Genomic DNA, 20724 nt, shown 5'->3' with positions numbered 1-20724 from the left:
TTCCTTTCCTTTCCTTTCCTTTCCTTTCCTTTCCTTTCCTTTCCTTTTCATTACTTTTTTTTTCATTTACTTATAAAATCTTGCTTTTATACAAAGGTAAAGATGTGCTATTTAACATTATCTTGTAAACTTTAAAATCTTTGGAAATAGAAAAGAGGTGAAAACACACCAAACTGTCATATACTTTCTTCCACCCGTCCTTTAAGTGCATAAACTCTTTCCGAATGGTCTTGAAGGCAGGTAAGTCATCTAGTCGGCAGATTTCATCCCAGGACTTTTGAGGGAGCCATGGGCAAGGGTTGGTATAAGGGTTGTCCAGCCCAATGCCACCCGTGAGCAGAAATCTCCACTCTAGCTTGTTAATCTGTGGAAAACAAACAATCCAGAGAGTCGTGCAGAAAATCTTTGTAGTGATTTTACAGCCATTGCAAAAGAGTAAAGTTCCTTTCAGATTCTTATGAAATTCCACAGCTAATATGGCCTTCTATTTAGTCACAAAAAAAATCCAGCTACTGAATATGACTAGTTAAAAAAAATAGTTCTACTTAAATAGCTACTTTTTGATCATTTTCTCCAGAATTACTAGCTTAAACATGAAGGCCTGAATATATTCTACTTGAATAATATATGTTCTTCAAAATGGATGCTTACAGTCCTAAATATTGGCTTTGAAAAAAATCATACAAATGTAGAAAGCCAGCAATCCACCATCCTTTCATTTATTTCTATAAAATACAATGAGTTATTGTTACAAGAAAAATATTTTTCCTGATTCCATCAAGATATGAAATTCTACCAGTCTTAAATACATAAATGTATAAAAAAAAAAAAAACTATTCTTGCTTCCTTTTCATTTGTAAAGTACTTCCTATCTCTTAGATAAAGGGAATTTAAAGTTAGTTTACATATGAGTAAGGTGGTTAAATTCAAATGGTTAGATTAGAGTAACTTGCACAAGTTCTTAAAAATGAAAATAAATTATTTAGTGAAGTTATATGCACAGTCATGTGAGGTTCCAGTAGAAACAAGATTTTTATTGTTTGTTTTGTTTTGAACACAGGGTATTGCTATGTAGATCAGATTGTCCTCACTCTCACTGCAGTCTTGCGTCTGTTCAGACTTGCCCTAGCTCCCTAAATGTGGGGATTACGCCAGGCTCTAGACACAACTTTTAAACTAAAATATAAAAATTTAAGTGATAGTAGCATACTCTTCCTAATTTATATTAACTGTGAAATTCAGTCTTGTAATGTCTTGACTTGCCTTCATTAATTTCATTGTCTGGTTTTTATCATTATAGTGTATGTTTATATTCCCAAGTGGATTAGTAAGTAAATCAATGATATCATGATCGTGTTACATAGCTAGAGAAGCATGATCTGGCTCTTCCCTCATGGTAAGCTTTAAATCTCACCTTCAATTTTACCACATAAAATTGTGAAGGTTTTGGGGCTTTGCTGAGGCCTAGTCTGGGAAAGCTACTCTTTCTGATTATAAGAATTCAATTTCTACCTCTGGCCAGGGAAAGACATGATATTCTAACCTGCCCCAAAGATTAGGATATTATATACTATCATTTCTTCTTCTTACACTTAAGTTAGATACAACTGGGCCTACAGCTGAGATCTCTGAATTAGTTTTTAACTTGTATTAACGGAGACACAGAAAATCTTAGACACTGTGCACCCTCGAGCCCATCTTCCTATAACAATAGGATCGGAGCTCCTACAGACTGAGCCCTTACTGACCTCATTGTCATGTATCAGCAGGTTCACAGTGAGACAGAAGGAAAACAGCATCTTGTCCTTTTCAAAGAGTGACCGGCACACGTTGACATAGAGTGAGTAAGTGAAGTGATCCTTGAGAATCTGAAGCCTAAAAGCCAACACAGGCAGAAGAGGGAACACAGGCATGAAGACAATACTGACCTTGCTTAGGACAGACTGTTAGATGTGTGTGTTAACGATTTCTGTCAGTACCCACCCAAAGATCTTCACTCCTTGGGTTCACCAGTTTGAGAGTTAGACAAGGTAGAAGAATTTGAATTGAATTGCATATTACTGTTGGCTGATCTTTCTTTTTTAACTTAATCATAAGAAAGGAAGAAAGGAAGAAAGGAAGGAAGGAAGGAAGGAAGGAAGGAAGGAAGGAAGGAAGGAAGGAAGAAAGAAAGAAAGAAAGAAAGAAAGAAAGAAAGAAAGAAAGAAAGAAAGAAAGAAGGAAAGAGAGGAGGTGTCAGGAGTACCACAAGAAGATCAACAGAGCCAATTAACCATGGCTTAGAGGGGCTTGCAGAGACTGAAGCACTAACCAAGGACCATGCATAGACTGGACCTAGGTCCCTTACACAGATGTAGCAGATGGGCAGCTCAGCTTCAAGTGTGTACCCTAGTAAGGGGAGCTTGGGATGTCCCTGACATAGACTCTGTTGCCTATTTTCTGACCACCACCCCCCCATTGGGGCTGCCTAGCCAGGCCACTGGGGAAGATGATGTGCTCGGGGGTGGGGGGAAGACTCTTTTTCTGAGGAATAGAGGAGGGGGACTGAGGAAGAGAAAGGAAGGATGGGAACAGAAGAGGAGGAGGGAGGGAGCTACAATTAGGATATAAAGTGAATAAATAATTTTTAAAATGGAAAAAAAGTGCTTGGCATCTTAAGCCATTAAAAAATTTACAGACTTTTAAACTACAAAGCATTGTATTAGGAGGCAAAATCTGACCTCTTTATAAAGTGAACACTTAACAAGTATTTTATAGTATATTAAATGAATAAAACTAATAACTTGTATTAAATTAATGGCAAAGCCTAATGCTGTGCTAGAGTGCACATGACTCTCTCAAAGCTAGAACAATCAGTAGATTTGATTAAACTACATTTCTACTTGCTGCCAGAAAACATGAACATAGGCATAATCAGTGTAGTGTGTATGAGCTACATCTGTAATAGTTCCTAATGTCAATACAATGTTGCATTCACTTTAATATAACTAGTACATGAAATATCCCTGAAATAAAAAAATTTAAATGCATTTATTGCATCGACACAGAAACTATAATTTTAACCTATGTTGACAGAAAACATTCGTAGAGAGCTAAAGACCCAACACTAACGGCTCAGACCCTCTAAACAGACCAATCATCTGAGGGAAAAACAACATAGTTTATTAGTATTCAAAATTATACTGGTATTTCTTAAAGAAATAAGGAAAAAATATCTGCCCATCTGTGACAAGATCTTAGCTATTTTCGGACTACTGTCCTTGACTTTGACTCATCCTAATGGTGTTTTGCTTCCATTTTTCCTCTTGCACATTTCTGTAACTATTTTACCCCATCGGCACTGTCATCCAGAGAATGACAGCAAATGGATGCATCATATTTCTACCTGAGAATGCTGGGAAAAAAAGACAGTGTGGTAAGACGGAAGTACTTGAAATATAGTTGAGTTTTAGATTTAAAATAATCATTCTACTCCTGTTTCCACTGTCCTGTCAACAGATCTTTTCACACATGAAACCTGTTTGTCCTGTAGTAGGATAATTCATTACTACAAAGTGACTTCGAAGCTGTCTTCCTGAGACAGAGGTGAGGTGTAGACTCCAAGACCAGTTTTCTCTGGTAGATAAAAATGGGGGGGGGGGGGAATTATCTTACCGATCAAAATGCCAAAGCGGAGGGAACAGACCTCCTACACTGCTAGCAGCCTAAGGCGCCCCCTTGTTTTTTGTTTTGTTTTGTTGTGGTTGTTGTTTTTAAAGTTTGCTTTTATTAACTCAAAATTATCTTACTCTTTGCATCCTTGCATTCCCAAATAGTTTTCCTAGTAGAAATGGCAAATGCCTTTTTAAAAAATACTTTACAAAATAAATAGCTTCAGATTTCAGGCTCAGAGAACCAGCTCTTGGCTTCGCTGATTCTTTGTAGTATTCTTTTTGTTTTTAATTAATTTATTTTTTATCTTTTTATTTTTATTAATTACAGTTTATTCACTTTGTATCCCCCCCCCGTAGCTCCCTCCCTCCTCCCCTTCCAGCCCCACCTCCCCTCCCCCTTTTGTATCCTCCCATAAGCCCCTCCCTCTTCCCCTCCCAATCCCACCCTCCCACCCTGTTCTTCACGAATGCCCCTCCCCAAGTCCACTGATAGGGGAGGCCTTTCTCTCCTTCATTCTGATCCTAGTCTATCAGGTCTCATCAGGAGTGGCTGTACTGTCTTCCTCTGAGAGGGCCTCTGAAAGGCTCTGCCCTGCAGGGTATCAAAGCAGATACTGAGACTTATAGCCAAACTTTGGGCAGAGTACAGGGAATCTTATGAAAGAAAGGGGAGATAGTAAGACCTGGAAGGGACAGGAGCTCCACAAGGAGAGCAACAGAACCAAAAAATCTGAGCACAGGGGTCTTTCCTGAGATTCATACTCCAACCAAGTACCATGCGTGGAGATAACCTAGAACCCCTGCACAGATGTAGCCCATGGCAGTTCAGTGTCCAAGTGGGTTCCCTAGTAATGGGAACAGGGACTGTCTCTGACATGAACTCATTGGCCTCCTCTTTGATCACCTCCCTCTGAGGGGGGGGAGCAGCCTTACCAGGCCAGAGGAAGAGGCATCCCCTTGTTCTGTTAGGCACCTCAGCTCCCTTGGCTGCAATGCTAAAATAAATTTAAGGAATTGCCAGTTTATAAAGCAAAGTTGGTGATTTTATTAAAAATATTTTGATAGAGGCTTACGCACAAATGAATACTGAGACACTCCAGTGCTTCCCATGGGAAAGCAGGAGCCAGTAAGAGGGACCCAAGTGTAGTACAGGCTTCTCTGGGGGAGAGCAAGCAACTAACTGTCTTAGCGTCAGCCCTGTATAACTTTCTGGTGGTCCTCAAGGTGTATCTGAGAGGGTTACTGCCTTAGTTAAGGTCTTTATTTCTGGGACAAAACACCATGACCAAAAAGCAAGTGGGGGAAGAAAGCATTTATTTAGCTTACATTTCTACATCTATGAGAGACACCTGAGGTGGCTCCAAAGCTGCCTTTAGTGGGAGAATCTGATGAGGTAAAACCAGGAGTCACTGGTCTTGCACGAGCAGTTTAGCGCACGTCTTTAAAAATGGGCTCTCTGGTATAATTCTAGAAAATGGCGCATGACAGCGGGGAAGGAGAAAAGGCTGTGAGCAGTCGTTAGCCATGCTGCAGTCTCACCCGCTACCACCTCCTTGCAGCGTCCTCACAGCCTTCCCGGTCCTTAGCCTTCCTCCAAAACTAGCTGAAGCTCAGATTCAATCTCACTAGTGACAAAGTATGGTTATTCTTACGATACTTTAGAATAAACTATACTGCATTTCAATATTTCAGTGGGGCTATAAGACCAAAAATCATCATTCGGTGTTGATAAGTGATATAACAATGTGAGACGATTCATGTTTCTCTAATGTGGCTATGTATTTAAATAAACTTATAGGGAAGCAACTTAAATCAGGAAAATAGTTAACAGTGTGGATATTTGTATTTATTCTAACAGTACTTATAGTACCTACAAGTCTTATCAAAACACACCTGCAACATGGTCTGTTGTGCAGCTTCTAAAAATTGTGTTACAGAGGAATAGCTATGGAAGTAAATAGACGTAGAAAGGAAACAAGAACACTGTGCATACACACACTCACACGTGTGCATCTGACATATGTAGATAAAGTTGTAGCTTGACCTCTTTAATAACACAATACCCTACTTAAACCCTTTAAACTACAGTGAAGTTAGTATTTCCGACATAAACACGAATGCATCAGTTTTCACAAAGAATGCAAGTTTTATGGCAATTTCACACTGTCTGCCATAACGCTCATGATATATTCTTGGTGTCACACAAAATGATCATGAAGCATAAGCCATCAAAAAGCAAATATGGAGTATACTTCTATACTTCAGAGGAGGAATAAAAAGGAATACTAGAGCAATACTAAGGTCAAAAAACCTGACTTTGGTGTGCAGGCTAATGTGAAGAGTCCCATGATTCTTTGTGCTTGGAGGATAGCTGAGACTAATGCTGCTAAAGTCCCACAAATGCCATATTTGTCAGTAACTGGGAGATCACGAGTCATTTCTATGAGAAGTTATTCTCTCTTCAATCTTTCATCAGCAGTAGCTTTTGAATTAGAACTCTTATTTTGCTGGGGGAAAATGATCAAAAGGACCATCTAGCAGGCTCTGGGTGTGACAAGAGAGTGCATACAAATGTTTGTCCCCTGACAGTTCCATTCCATTCCATCCAGCACAGCTTCTTGGGTCGGCACCAAAAGCCATGCACAAGGAGCAGGCCAGCAGACATCATTGTGGCCATAAGCTGCAAGGCAACATTCTCAAGAGCAGAAGGGATCAATAATTTCAGGTACAGTGTCAGGTGAAGGAAATATGTAAAAATTATAGCTGAAGGGCTTCTTTCTCCTGCTGAAAATAAAGAAATAATCTCCCTTTTACCTCTTTTTTCTTTGAGCCTCAAATTAAAGAATTTAATGTTTTCCAGGTATTTCCTACTCTCTGATGTTTTTAACTTTTTAAATTCCATTTATTGTTGTGTGTGTGAGAGATAAGTGTGGGCACACGCAGAGTGCACCTGTGGAGGTCACAGGACAACGTTCAGGAGTCCATTCTCCTTCCACCATGGGCCTAGGGATGGAACTCAGGTCAGGTTTGCAAAGCAAGGGTTGTTCCCTACTGAGTCATTTGGGTCAGCTGTGAAATGTATGATATTTAAAAAAAAAAAAATCACTTCAAAACCTGGTCAGGACTTGCTTTAAGACCCAGGAAAACCATAAATGTCAGCCAAGTGTCAGGAAGCCATTCCTTTGAAACATAAACCCAACTTCCGCACAAGGGCAGGGGCAGGGGCTAACTTCGGTGGACTCCTTGCTTTAAGATGCAAAGTCGTCTCCTCATGTGTAAGTGTGAAAAGTCTGCTCTTCCTCTTGATCAAGTTAATTTGCTAACACAGATGGTCCCCTCCCTAGGCAGGCAGAGGAGGATGAACTAAGTGTGACTTTGTGCTTGGTTACTATAAGGGGTGAGACAGCTCTGCTTTGCAGTCTCCCTGCAGATTGCCTGTGATGCAGAGCACACTCTGGTTTAATGCTTATTTGGTTTTCTTTTTTTTTTTTTTTTTCTAATGCCTTTCTGGAGAGGATGCCTGGGTTAGGAAAAGATTTAAATTTTAATTAGCCTTCCGTAAAAATAGGCACACATGGATGAAAATAAAGGTGAACGAGATACTGCTCTACACAAAATGATGTGCCTGAGTCCCACGGATGAGGGGTTGCATGGGAAATGCCATCCGCAGAGAACACATGTGGTGACTCTTTTTAGACAAGCTTCTAAAACAGGCGAAGCTGCTCATGGGCTGTAAACTGGACACCAGCTGCATTGGGGGAGGGAGGTCAGAGACTACAGGGGATGAGAGGAGGTCTGTGGGATGCTGGGAGTGCTCTGTCTGAGGCTGGGTGCTACTTACACAGGGATGCTCCCTGATGAAACTTGGTTTCTGCACATTTCTGTAGGCACAGTGCTATCTTCAGGAAGAATTTAGATTTGTCTGCTCTATTAGTCTTATATACTTCACATTTACAGTATTCACACATCCGGTTTTCATTGTTACAGATTAAGGATTTTAACTACAAATAAAAAGCTGTGTTTGTTTTCTACATTCTTCTCCAAATATTATAGTAAGGTAAAGGGATTTGATTTTCTAAAGAAAATCAATTAAAATTTCAAGGGCTTTGTTACCAGAATGAAAAAAAATTGACACCTCGACTGAGTTCTAATTTGTTAGAAAAAAAAAAAAAAGTGAAAGATAAAAAGTGTGTTTGAAGCTTGGAATCATAATTTTTTTAATCCTATATCAAAAAAATGTGCATTTCAGGGGTGGCCAGAGAAATCTTCATCTTAGACTCCAGTAAACAGTTAGACTCTAAACTACATAGAAGACAACACTGTAGTGGCAATTGATTTTGTTTGTTTTATTTTTTTGTTTGTTTGCTTGTTTATATTTGTTTGTTTGTTTGTTTGTTTTTTTGGTTTTATGAGACAGGGTTTCTCTGTGTAAACCTGGCTGTCCTAGAATCATTCTTTGTAGACCAGGCTAGCCTCAAACTCCAGAGATCCACCTGCCTTTGCACCGTGCTACCACCACCTGGCTGGCCATCATGTTAAACAAGGTTGAAATTAAGAACTTCAGTGAAAAGGAACATTGTGAAACAGAGAGATGACTGAGCAGATGAGATACCCTTGCCAGGCAAGACTGATGACCTGAGTTCAAACACCGAGAGGCCATGAAGAGCTTAGTGTGGCACTGTGTGATTCCAAAGAGATTGGCCTCTGCTACCCCAGGCCAGCTAGCCTGGAGGACGCGGCACCACAGGACTGAACAAGCAGGGAAAACAGGTATGCTGCACCAGGTTCCTACCATAACATATAAGCACCCCTTTCTCTCTCTCTGTCTTGCTCTCACACACACACACATACACACACTGATGAAAATAAACACCCTGCCTCAGAACTTCAAATCCAGTGTAGAAAACAGATGTGTGTATCTAATTCAATAAAAACTTTTTTTTAAATTTTTTATTAATTACACTTTATTCATTTTGTATCCCCCCATAAGCCCCTCCCTCCTCCCCTCCTGATCCCATCTTCCCTCCCCTTTCTGCATGCATGCCACTCCCCAAGTCCACTGATAGGGGAGGTTCTCCTCTCCTTTCTGATCTTAGTCTATCAGTTCTCATCAAAAGTGGCTGCATTGTCCTCTACTGTGGCCTGGTAAGGCTGCTCCCCCCTCAGGGGGAGCTGATCAAAGAGCAGGCCGATCAGTTCATGTTAGAGGCAGTCCCTCTTCCCATTACTATGTAACCCACTTGGACACTGAACTGCCATGGGCTACATCTGTGCAGAGCTTCTAGGTTATCTCCACGAATAGTCTTTGGTTGGAGTATGAGTCTCTGGGAACTTCCCTGTGTTCAAATTATCTTGTTCTGTTGCTCAATAAAAACTTTTTAAAAGAAAAGTCACCTACAGTTTTTTTTTCTTCAGTATTCTTCACTAACCTGAAAACTTCAAGAACTAGAAAAACTCACCCTAAACATTAGAAACAAATCCTAAACAGAACTTTTTTTCTTGCTAACAACAAATCAAATGAATTTTATCCTCTCGTTGACTTAAAGTGAAGCAAGATCTTAATATTTTTGCTTTTTATATACCAGTCAGTGGTAAACAAGATGTTTTCTGTAGATAAGCGTAATATAAAGAAGCTATGTGAATATCTGCAAGTCGTAACTAGAGGAAACCGTTTCCTAGTTCTAGAATTATACTACAGTTCTACTGAAAGGATCAATATTGGCTCAGGACACCCCAAGACCAAATTCTCAGCACAAAGGAGATTCATTTGCCCCAGAGAGAAAAAGGGCAGGAAAAAAGAGACAAAGACGGGAGCTCTAGGATGAGAGAGAAAAGGAAAGGAACAAGGGAGAGGAAGAAGGAGCACTCGGGGGTGGGAGGCCGCTGGAGAGAAAGGAGACAGACGTGGCCCATGGGCAAGTCATAACTTATGTCAGGGTGAGGTGTTTAAATTTAATTGTTAATTAGGGTAGCCAAATGGGGCTTCCGATTGTTGGACTTCAATACTTTGATAACTGGACCCTGGTAGTGAGCCTTAGGAGAAGAAGGTGGCCAAATAAGGGAACAGACCTTGGGGGTTAGCTATAGGAATGTTATCTAACAGATTTTAGCAAGGCAGAGGGACAGGGGAAGGGCAAGGCCTGCCAGAGCCATGTTTACTGTGCTCATGGTGGCTAGAGTCCCTTCGCCTACAGCTCTGAAAACAGCTGTGTCCCAGCTAAAGTTACACACATGCTCTGTTTCCAATTCCACAGTTTATTTATGAAAATGATGACTTAAGATCACTTTAGGTTCGTGGCCGCGATGCTCATGGCATCCTGAAACAATAATCAAAGCCATCATTTTCCCTAATGTAGAATTAATTAGCTTTTACTTTACCTACCTTTTGGCTAAGATTTCTGATTTCTCTGAATTTTCAATGGACAGAATGAAAAGGTTAATAAACCAAGTCAGCGAATACTGGTACATGGGCTCGATGTTGGCTAAGTCAGCAATAGAGAAAAACAGGATGGAAGAATGGATGGCAATGGGGCGGTAGCCCATGCGGGTGTTGTCAATCTTTCTCTCTGTCTCCTCAGCTACTTCCTGCTTTTGAGAGATCTCATTAGCCAAAGCCTTGGAGGAAGATAATATCTTAATCGCAGTCTCATCTTCTAATATATTGCCTTCCGAAGATGAAAGAACTTCTAAAATCTTGTCTTCTATTTCCTTTAACTGCCTGGAATGAGGCACAAAAAGAAATGGTTTAAAAATCACTTGAAATATGCAGTCTTTCCTAAGAAACAGAGACCTTGTAACCTACGAAAATGCATCATGCCGTGACAAATAACCGAAAAAGGGATGCTGTGAAATTAATTTATTATCCGTTGAAATGTCACCAAGACAGTCTTCCCGCTCTGTTTCCCTCGCTAATAGTCGCTCACGTGACACCCTGGGAGAGATGGGGGGCGAGCCAGTCCCCTCTGCCACCCAGTGCCTCAGCTCGGAGGGAGCACAAGGCACCACTCCTTTACTTCCTGCATTTTGACAGGACTCGGAGAGCTTGCGCATTCATTCACGCCGCGCTCCAAAGAAAACAGGTCACCTCGGGTGCGCAGTGAACACAGAAACTTCTGCGCAGCGCCTTTGCTGGAGGAACCGAAAACCCATGCCCATGTCTGCCGCAAGCCCCCTGGTTCTCCCTCTGTCAGAGAAAAAGGCTCAGGCATGTCGTTTTCTAAATTAATGTAGAAATTCTGTAGGCCCTTCCCTGCATGAAAAACTTTTCCATTTGATAGAGTAGCTCAGAAGAGTCAGTTGTTCTTCCAGAGGATTCAAGTTCAATTCCCAGCACACTTATGTCAAGCAGATCACAGTTGTCTGTAACTCTATTTCCAAGGGTTCCTATGCCATTTTCTACCTGTTTTGTCCCCTAGACATACACACACATGACACGCAGACAAAAATTTAATAAATACAGAAAAAAATAACCTTTAAAACAAATTTCCAGTTGGTATGCCCGTTCAATCTAACTAAAAATTAACCTTTAAAACAAATGCCCATTTGGTATGCATATTCAATCTAACTAAATAGATGCTTAATGTTATTATAACTACAAAATAAGTAATAATTCTGTGTTTCATGTATTTCGAACCTTTTGTTCTCGGCTCCTTGTAGTATTAAGGCTTGCTTTTCTTCTTCGAGGTCTGGCCTTTCTCGTGCCACCACAATCCCCAAAAGCTGGTCCTGCATTCCCTCTGGAGTTATCATGAAGTTTAATAATGTGACCTACAAGTTAAAGAATAGATCTTGAAAACACATTGCTTTTTCCACTGAGAAAGCTTCTGTGTGGGTAACGAGGTTCCGTTCATTGAGCACATACTGTGGCATCATATGTGTGAAAGCAAACTTCATAGAAAATACAGCCAAAGGTACAGGGATTAAAAACTCAAAAAAGTTTGTAACAGTCAGAAATTGAATACTTATAACAGTTTATTCCCAATCCAAACTGGTCAAATTTCTGATGATTCTTTAACAGTGAGATCAACAAGAATGAGGTTGGAAACAACCCTTAACACAGTCTAGACTGATTCTTAATTTAGACTCCTAGAGGTGTCATAGGAAACAATCTTGAGGGAGAAAACAGAACACGGCATTGATATGCTATGAGTGAAGTATTTTTGTGTTAATGAACCACCACCCTGCAAGAAAAAATATTGGGAAATTTGCACTTTAATAGGGCCCATCAAGGGCTATCTGCTGACTCTTACTCCATTCAGGTACCTAATTAGTGGAGAGGGTGGTCTGGTTGTGTATGCCCATACACTGGCCACATCTTTATAATTCTCCCTTTCTTGGTTCTTCCCAACAAATATGTTAATATTCTCTGGAAATTTCTTTTTCAGCCACAGAGAACAAAGGGGAAAGGGAAAGTAGGAAAGGCAAGGAGGAGGAGGAATGAGGGAGAAGGGGAAATGGAGGAGGGGCAGGAAAGAGAGGGAAGAGAAGCAGTTGCTGCTCTCTGCTTGCAGACTCTGCTCCCCACGCAGGAACTGAAGGTCAGACTCCAGCCTTCTTCAGCTCAGTATTTACGTTAGGTACAAACTGCAGGGCCATGGCATGAGGCGCCACTCTTTGCCTTCCGGGTGAGGGTCAATGTTATTCTTTTAGCTCTCTGGATTGTAGAGTGTTGGTGGTTTTGCCTGGCTTGTGAGCTGGGGCCACTGCCCAGGCCCACAGGTTGCCCTTTCTTCCAGACGGAAGTGCGGAGTGCTGTTGCTGATGCCATGGTTCCCTATTTTTGTCTCTGTCTTTTCAGCATTGTGAGATCTGACTGCTTTACAGTTGACACCACATTTCCCTGCCTTGGCTGGCAAGAGACTACCCCTCTGCAGGGACCTGGTTTTTGTAGGGAAATCTGCTACCTGGGGCATTAAGTGCAAAGTACCTTTCCCCTGACCTCTCTAGAAAGGTGACTGACTTCTCCCACCCAAACCCAGACTCCAGCTTCATGCTAGGGTCTTCTCCATTGATCTTTTCCCTCCTGTGCTCAGCCAATGCCACTAGGTATAGTTTATATGGATGCAATCATAGATTTAGATGAGATAATTATCATAAAAAATCGTAACTGATCCTATTAACAGATTAATCCCGAATGAGAAATCAACTATACAGGGTATAGCCATTTTCATGCAAAAATAGTTCTAGTAAGATGTTTCGATGCATTCAGACACAGACCTATGCATTACAAGCCTAATAATGTCAAATCTTTGAAACCAAGATTTTGCAAATGTAGCCACATGTTCACACACCATTTCAAACTTTACAAACAGAGCATCATGATTTCACTTTTATCCAGACTCAAAAGGAAGAGAGTAGCATGGCATTCTCCCTTGGGTGCTTTTGGAAGCTAAAGGTACATGAAAGGCCCTAAAATGTGGGAGTGAGGGGATTACTTAAATTTGTAAATGAAAGCAAGTAACTACCTCACCAAGCTTCCTAATCCCCGTTTAATCAATCCCAGCAATTAAAATAATGGAGCAATAAAACACTGTGGAGATCATAGGGATTTCAATGCTGAATCATACACGGCTCAGTGTCCTCCCCGCCGTGTCTCACAATTTCTGTCATAACCGGTTATTATCCAACCAAGGGCTGTTCACGCTCTATGCGAGGCTGTCATGCACTTTAACGGAAAGTAAAAAGGCTCTTTTCATGCGGTTTATTAATTTTTTTCTTAACACAGCCTTAGGATTTTATTTCCTCTTATGTTTTATTCTTTTCTCCTTATATTGGAAATTAGATAGTCATGCCAATGGGTAACACTCATATGAACGCTGTCCACTAGCCCTAGCCCTCATCCTGAGCATTTCATGGAGACTAACTTGTTTACTTTTCACTTCACTCAGTGACATAGAAACTTTCATTATGATCATTTGCGAATGAGGGAACAGACGCCCGGGGAAGTGAAGCGATGTGCCCATGTCTGTGACAGAGCAGCCGTTCAAATCCACACACTTAACTCTGCTAGTCTCAGTCTTCATGTCTAGAGACTAGGTGTTTTCCAGTGCTTAGGTAATACTGTTTAGCTGATTAGAAACAGTAGCCACAGCATTTCCACTGTTTCCAAAGTCAAGCTGAGCTGTACACACCCGTCTCCTCACGGCCTCTTGGCTCCCGCAGTGTCCGGTCCATGGGTGTGCCCTGAGCTTCCAGGACGCACTGCAGTCACCCCCACCCCCACTGTCCCTGACCCGCACACTCCACGCAGTCTGCGCACACTGCTGTGGGCACGTGTGAACACCTGGAGAGCTGGAATCACGCCCACCTATCACGGTGAATGAATGTACCACCACAGTCTACCTCTGCCATTCAGCAGAGATGCCTGTGCTAAGTATTTCCAATAAAAGGAACATCTGAGCACACTGGACAGATTTTTTTTTTCTATGTGCAATTTAAAAGATCAGACTTAGTATTTCATAGTGTCCTCACATGCATGATTCTGTAAAGAAATGTCACACTCACTCACAAATGCTGATGGGGGAAGGGAGTATGGTGAAGCCCCAAAGCCCCGGGAGGCCCGCCTTGGATCAATGTTGCAGCCTTCTTAGTCCTTTAAGAGAACGCTGACCAAAAACAACTCTTTTAAATAATTCTGTAAAAGTGGATAGCAGCAACTTAGTCTGAGAAAGGATGGAGTCCTGTTTCTGAAGGTCAGCTCCGGTCATTAGCATATTATCACCTATTACAAAGAAAGCATGTTGATACGCAACACCTGATTGTAACAACGAAAAGCTAAGGATTGACTGTGCGGATTAGACTCTGATGGCCGCTCTTCCCAGCACTCGATTTCAGGAAGTAGACAGAAGGACAGATTCCAATAGTCTTAGCATGCTCTGGTCCTCTTACGGCTGAGGAGTGGTCAGGGATCAGGAGATGCAATAAGGAAGCTTAGGTACTGGCCTTCACTGATGTTTCCGGGAGATAGTGTGGGTTTCTCAGCTTGGTAGTGATGTAGAAGCGGAAGTCGGGGGCGTACTCGATGGTGGAGTCTCCAAGCCGGATACACACGCTCCCACCCTGCTTGAAGGTCTGCTTCAGCAGAAGGGGCTCCAGAATCGGGTCCAGTTCTTCTCCCACATTTTCCAGCAACACTGAGGGCAGAAAAATACACTGTCATACGTAAAATATTGACTGTAAACATTTAATTCTTGAGTTCTTTCAGCTCTCCAGATTGCTTCTGCTCCTAGCTTCCTGTAATGTTACTTCCATCTTCTACAAGTACAGAGGAATGATGTCATAAAAACACTGCTTGTTTGTGTGAAGGATCAGTGAGTGGGCCCACATGGGCACCCACCTGCATCGACACTTCCTAGCCAGCCAGCCTGGCTTGTGGTCTCTGCCAGGCCTGGGACTTACTATGTAGCTAGGCATGACGGTAGAGACAATGCATTTTGGTAGCTACTTCAGTGTTACTTATGTTTATTATAAAAACAACTCATACATACTATAGAACATCTGGAAAATACAGTAAATTATAAAGAAGAAATTGGGCAACTACCACTAATCAGATTTTCTTTATCTCTCTCTTCTCCATTAAATAGCTTAGGTTGACATATGTATACTGATACAAAAATGATGCAAAACCTCATATAACATATTACCTAATAAATAATTTTCAGCTCAATAATATTTCTGTCAATTTTTCTACATATACTTGAGATAAAGCAAATATCCATTTCTGTCTTAATTATTTTACATGACATTATAAAAAAATTGTCTTATACTATTATAACTAACAAACATATTACTGTTCTCTTCTCTTTTAACCAATGCTCTGTTTTTGATATTATTATATCTGGATATTTTTCTTTTCTAAGATATTAATAGCACTCTAAACAAAACTCAACATTTTAGAATATTTCCTTCTGAAGTCATTCTAGAAAGGATCCAGAGACAAATGATCCCTGACAGTGTTAAATGTCTAACTGACCTGCAAGGTTAACATCTTACACGACTGTGCTTACGCCTCTAGACAGGCAGCCTTGAACGCAGGTGCCTTGTAAGTATGCCTCCAATGAACTGGGATAATCTGGAAGGAGGGCACTAGGACTGAGGGACCAATAGACATTTGCACTAAGCAGGCATACCTATTCTCCCCTTCCCTGGCTGTTCCTAGCTGAACGAATTCTCCAACTGCCTTCCTACACTCCCCCCTTGCTTGGATCTTGGCCAACAGAGACACATTGGGTAACTTAAGAACTCCTTTCCCTGCTCAAAGTTATCTTTATAGGTAAACAAAATAAATACATCAGACTGAATAATTATGCTAGTTTTCCACTGTCTAGGTTATTCTTTCCCTATCATTATTAACAACATCACGAATGCTGTTTTGACTAAAAGTCTGCTCCAGATTCGGTTCACGCTGGTCCTAGAATCAAATGTGCACCCCATTTTTGGGGACACTTTAAATCGCGTTACAATCTTCTATTCGGTAAAGCTGTAAGAGGTCAGAGGTACAAGGGGCACTCACTTGCTGCTGACAGACCTCTCCGTACACAATGCTGCACAAGTGAGTGCTGGACAGCAGGCTGTCACTGTGCTCCCCCACATCTTAAAAAGCATGGACTGTCAGCACCGCAATTTAGCAGTATAGACAGGGACAGACAAGAGATGGAAAAGCCCAGTTTCACCCACCCTTACCAACTGATGGGTAAAGGTACAATCGACCTGGCTCTTAGGGAGGGCATTTCAGTAGCTTCTTAGCATAGGTATTTATTTTCCCTCTGGAAACTGCATGCTAGTGTGTTTCCCCACTGTAGATAACATACGTTATTTATAATTAGGTTCAGTTGTACCACAACCCTCATACTAAAAATGTCAACAAAAGGGGTTTCATACTCATGTCAAGGGAAGCCTCACATGGTCCTTGGAGGGATGGAAAGACAGCATGACTGAGTTATGAGAAATCCTCATTCTCTTTATACCCTGACACTTTACTTTTCCCCACCTGTAGCTTCAATCTCAAGACAGTCAAGACAAAATAATAAGGAAGGTCCAGATATCACGCTATCTCTTACTGCTTCAATGGGGAATTTCAAAAGATCTATGTAGATGGACTTTCTCAGCAATGTCTATATGATTAGCATACTACATATATACTTCATTGATTGAGACAGTAAATGCAGGTGCAGCTTAACTTTCAAGGTCATTGCTTGTCAAACTTTTTAAAATAATGGAATCTTTTTAAAAATTTTTCTCCAAAAAGGATCTTATTTTAAAACTCAGTTAAAAAAGAAAGAAGAAGAAGAGTGAGCCATGCTGTCATTGAAGTGGAGGCAGGAGGATGAAGTTGGCAGAGCCCTCTGCCTCGCCACGCAGGCTGCCTGGGAGGAACAAGAGCTCTAAAGCCGCTGTCCCTGAATAGGCTGGTGTCTAAAGATAACTTCTCAAACAGAAGGAGTTTTAACCACTCATGTTTTCAAACCTTTACTTGATGGCTAAATATATAAATAGACTAGAGCTTGCCACCTTTCCATGAGAATTTAAACTTTTCACTTCTTTCTGGTGTTTAATGTTAGAAGACATATGAAACAAATTATTAGCCAGGGACAGAAGACCTGGGTGGGAGTCTCTGTTAACACTCCCCTTCATGAGACATGCTCTCCTGGCGAGACCACTGAGCTTTCTCTGACACTCTGCCTACTTTCTTAATGAACCAAAATGGTTAGAGTTACAGTGGGATTCCAAATTTCTGTGGCTGAAACTCACAGTAAGAAACATATTCCAGGGTTTGTGCAACGCTGCTTACCCCCAGCCTGTATACCGTGGCCTACAGGTCTGTTCTCTGTTTCATCTCACTGACGTAATGCTGCTCCAGACACCCGACATAGCTTTCTTTTCCGTAATTAGGATGCAGAATTTAAAAAACACTGGTAGCTCACCTCTACTACCTGTTCTGCTCTATAACTATGGAATTTAAATATAAAACATAGAACTGGGATCAGAGAAATGTCAAGAATGCCCAGCAGATGGTAGACATGCCATCATTTGTCTTTTATTATACCAAACATTTCAATATTTATATTAAGTAATTTTAATTACTTGAAACATTTAAGGTAACAATTCCTTATAGAAATTGTTCAGATTTCTTCCTGATTTTTATGAATTCACACAGAGCATCATCTGTGGCTTTCTCATTATATTTTAATATATTACAAGTAAGCTACTTATCACATACTCAAAGCATGTGCTGAGCCTTTCCAAAGACACTGGTGTGATTCTCACCATTAAAAAAAGCCAGCAGAAGCTACATCACCAACAAAACCCTACGAACTGAGCAGTCACCAGACACTAACTATATAATTAATACTAATTTCTTTCTCACATTGCATAGCTAATGTGTAGGTGAGAAAACTGAGTTATCGAGCCAAACACTGAATGGCAAAGGCAGATACTCTGAACCAAGGGTCCTACCTGGAATAGTACACTGGTCCTTAGATGAGGCATGCTCACCTTCTGTTTTTATTACAGTAATACATGAATGATTCTCAGGGTCACATCACACAATCAAAATATTCAGAGTGGGGATTATAGCTCCCTTTTTGTGTAGGTCATACAAACACCTACAATATTTCACATACAAGTTTCTCTATTTCATAGTAAGGTAACTATAGTAACGTATTGTATGCTTTTCTAAAATGTTAGAAAGACTTTGAATTTTTTTACTATATAGAAATGATGTTTCGGGATATAATTATGTTTTCCATGATTTGACAGAATGTGTATGTGTAAACATTACGTGGCACATCATAAATGTGTACATTCATGTGTCAATTTAAAATAGTTTAAAATTCAAGAATAGCAATCGAATGCAATACCGTGTGTGTGTGTGTGTGTGTGTGTGTGTGTGTGTGTGTGTGTGTGTGTGTATTTCTGTGTGCCATTCCATAGATACAAAGACCTAAAAATAGATTTGGATAGTTCTCATTTTATGCTTACTCTAAAATCCTGAAATTACAATTAAAGCTTGAAAGCAAGCTTCTTAGCACATAGACATGGATGTTACAGGACTGCTAGCATGCTTGTTATGGCTGGTGCAGTTGTACAGCTCTCACAGCAGAAGCGACCTGAGGAATTTCTCCTGGAGCTACATATGCTGTGGTTTCATAAGTGCCTGTATTCATCTGGCTAACTCTGATCCGTTACACGGACTTAAAATAGGACCCCAATTAGGGCCAATTGCAAGAACGCTGCATTTTCTTTTGGCAGGTGTGGCTCCTGCATAAGACCTTGATTAAAAACAATTCTTGTCATTTTTCTAATCTCTCCACTGTGAATGCCAGATAATAGCTAGGCACTCAAAATCGCACTCACTTTCCCTGCCACTTTTGTAGCATAATTTGAGAAGAAACAGAAAATTGAACTATTGTTGCATTCAAATATGATTGGCACATCGATATCAAATGGGACTTTTAACTGCAGAAGATTAATAATGAAAACTGAAGAAAAGCAAATGACAGACAAAAATTAAAAGAGCTAACTTACAGGCAGAACCACAAATGCATATGATAAAAGCTGATGGCCTATCAGCTGGGGGAGGAAATAGGAGAGGAGAGTCCCAGCACAGAGAGATGAACTCTGGGATAGAGTCAGAGGGGAGATTCACCCCAGACTCTGAGGAAGACATATACAGCTGAGAAGAGCTAACCAGCCATTTGACACACATAGACTAGAGCAAACAGGTAAAATAAGTCATGAGCTGTGGAAATCACCCAAAGCTTATGGCCTAGGCATTTCTTCATAAATATTAAAGTCTCAGAGTCATTATTTCGGGAACTAGGGCACGGGCATAATAGCATGCGGGTACAGGAGAACCTCAAGTTCTCATTTGATTATTAATAAGTAATGAGAGATCAGCAAAGTCATCACTTGATAGCAAACCCAACACAGATGTTTAAAAAAAAAACAACAATTACAAAGTATGTGCTAATTGTACCCTGCCCGGGCATTTCCATGCATGCATCTGTTTTCATCCACATACCAGGAGTTCCAAACTGGATACAGTTTTCCAGAGTCCTGACATAGTCGGGGTCGTTCAGTTTAATGAGCTGAAGACTGTTGGTTTTCTCCATGTTCTTGATCCACTTATTAGCCTGACCTTGAGGGTCTATCATCAGAGGCCACCTTCTTGCATTCCTGAAAGAAAGAAGAGAGCTAATTCTGGTCAAATGGTAATGAGTCTCTGTGCTAGTCGATCTCACATGACTGTAAATTTATCCTTTGTTAGGAGTAATGTTTTGCTCCTCATGTGATGGAAAATTATGTTCTTGAGGCAGGCCCATTAGTCTGAGCACACTGCTAGAAAAACTACACAGGCCATTCATACAGTTAACATGAATCCTTTTGCTCTTTCTGGAACACTATGGTCTCTAAGTGTTAAAATACATGAGTAATAATATTTGCTACTCTTGCAAAATACGCTACAATGAAACTCCACTTTTCCCTAGGCTCTGCTATCAATTAATCCTATGACCTGGGCAGGTTAACTCACTTAAAGCTTCTATGTGTTGATGTTTGTACAAGAGAGAAAAAAAAAAAACATTTGATCCATTCTTTGTCTGTTTGTCTGTCTCTTTAGCAGAGTTACGATGATCTAAGAAAAATGAACAACATAGTTTTCTCTTGTCAACCTTCTGTAACAGTTGTGAACACTGCAGTGTAACAACCATATATCCATCTCTGTTTCAAACACTGGCATGTTTAACGTCATCTATGTCTCTTCTTGGGCACTTGCCTTGTGACTGTGTGCTTCCTATGGGCAAAAATGAATTCTCTGAAGGCTGTTCACACCATGGGAGAGCTCATCCCTGCTGGTTTGTTCCCACTCACAGGTGTCAAGAGCAAGGGCAAAGCTATCAGGACTCAATTTATGTCTAGAACTGGATAACCAGCCTGTTCCCCAGCATCTGCCTCTTGAGAAAGGCTACCATGTTGCTTCTTGTCTTCTATGAAATGTCACCAGCACTTAGTGAGTTAATAAACACTGGCCAGAATCATGGCCAGTGTCTCCACAATACTTTCATGCTCTTTT

At 40.8% G+C, this 20724-nt stretch overlaps 1 protein-coding gene across 1 annotated transcript in view; it reads right to left on the bottom strand.

Annotated features, from left to right (window-relative positions):
* Nucleotides 1–20724, bottom strand: part of Dnah7 (dynein axonemal heavy chain 7) — a gene marked incomplete at its 5' end in the record, with an annotated part of 256610 nt that overhangs the window by 59491 nt on the left and 176395 nt on the right. The window contains 6 exons of the mRNA XM_055616804.1: nt 170–364; nt 1749–1875; nt 10036–10371; nt 11287–11420; nt 14595–14785; nt 19675–19829. Coding sequence (XP_055472779.1) covers nt 170–364; nt 1749–1875; nt 10036–10371; nt 11287–11420; nt 14595–14785; nt 19675–19829 — 1138 coding nt within the window. The remainder of the gene's footprint in view (nt 1–169; nt 365–1748; nt 1876–10035; nt 10372–11286; nt 11421–14594; nt 14786–19674; nt 19830–20724) is intronic.

Source organism: Psammomys obesus, unplaced genomic scaffold, assembly GCF_907164565.1.
Source record: "Psammomys obesus unplaced genomic scaffold, mPsaObe1.curated_primary_1811, whole genome shotgun sequence".
Lineage (NCBI taxonomy): Eukaryota > Metazoa > Chordata > Mammalia > Rodentia > Muridae > Psammomys > Psammomys obesus.
The sequence above is the reverse complement of the archived record's forward strand: the minus strand, read 5'-3'. Positions and strand labels throughout refer to the sequence as shown.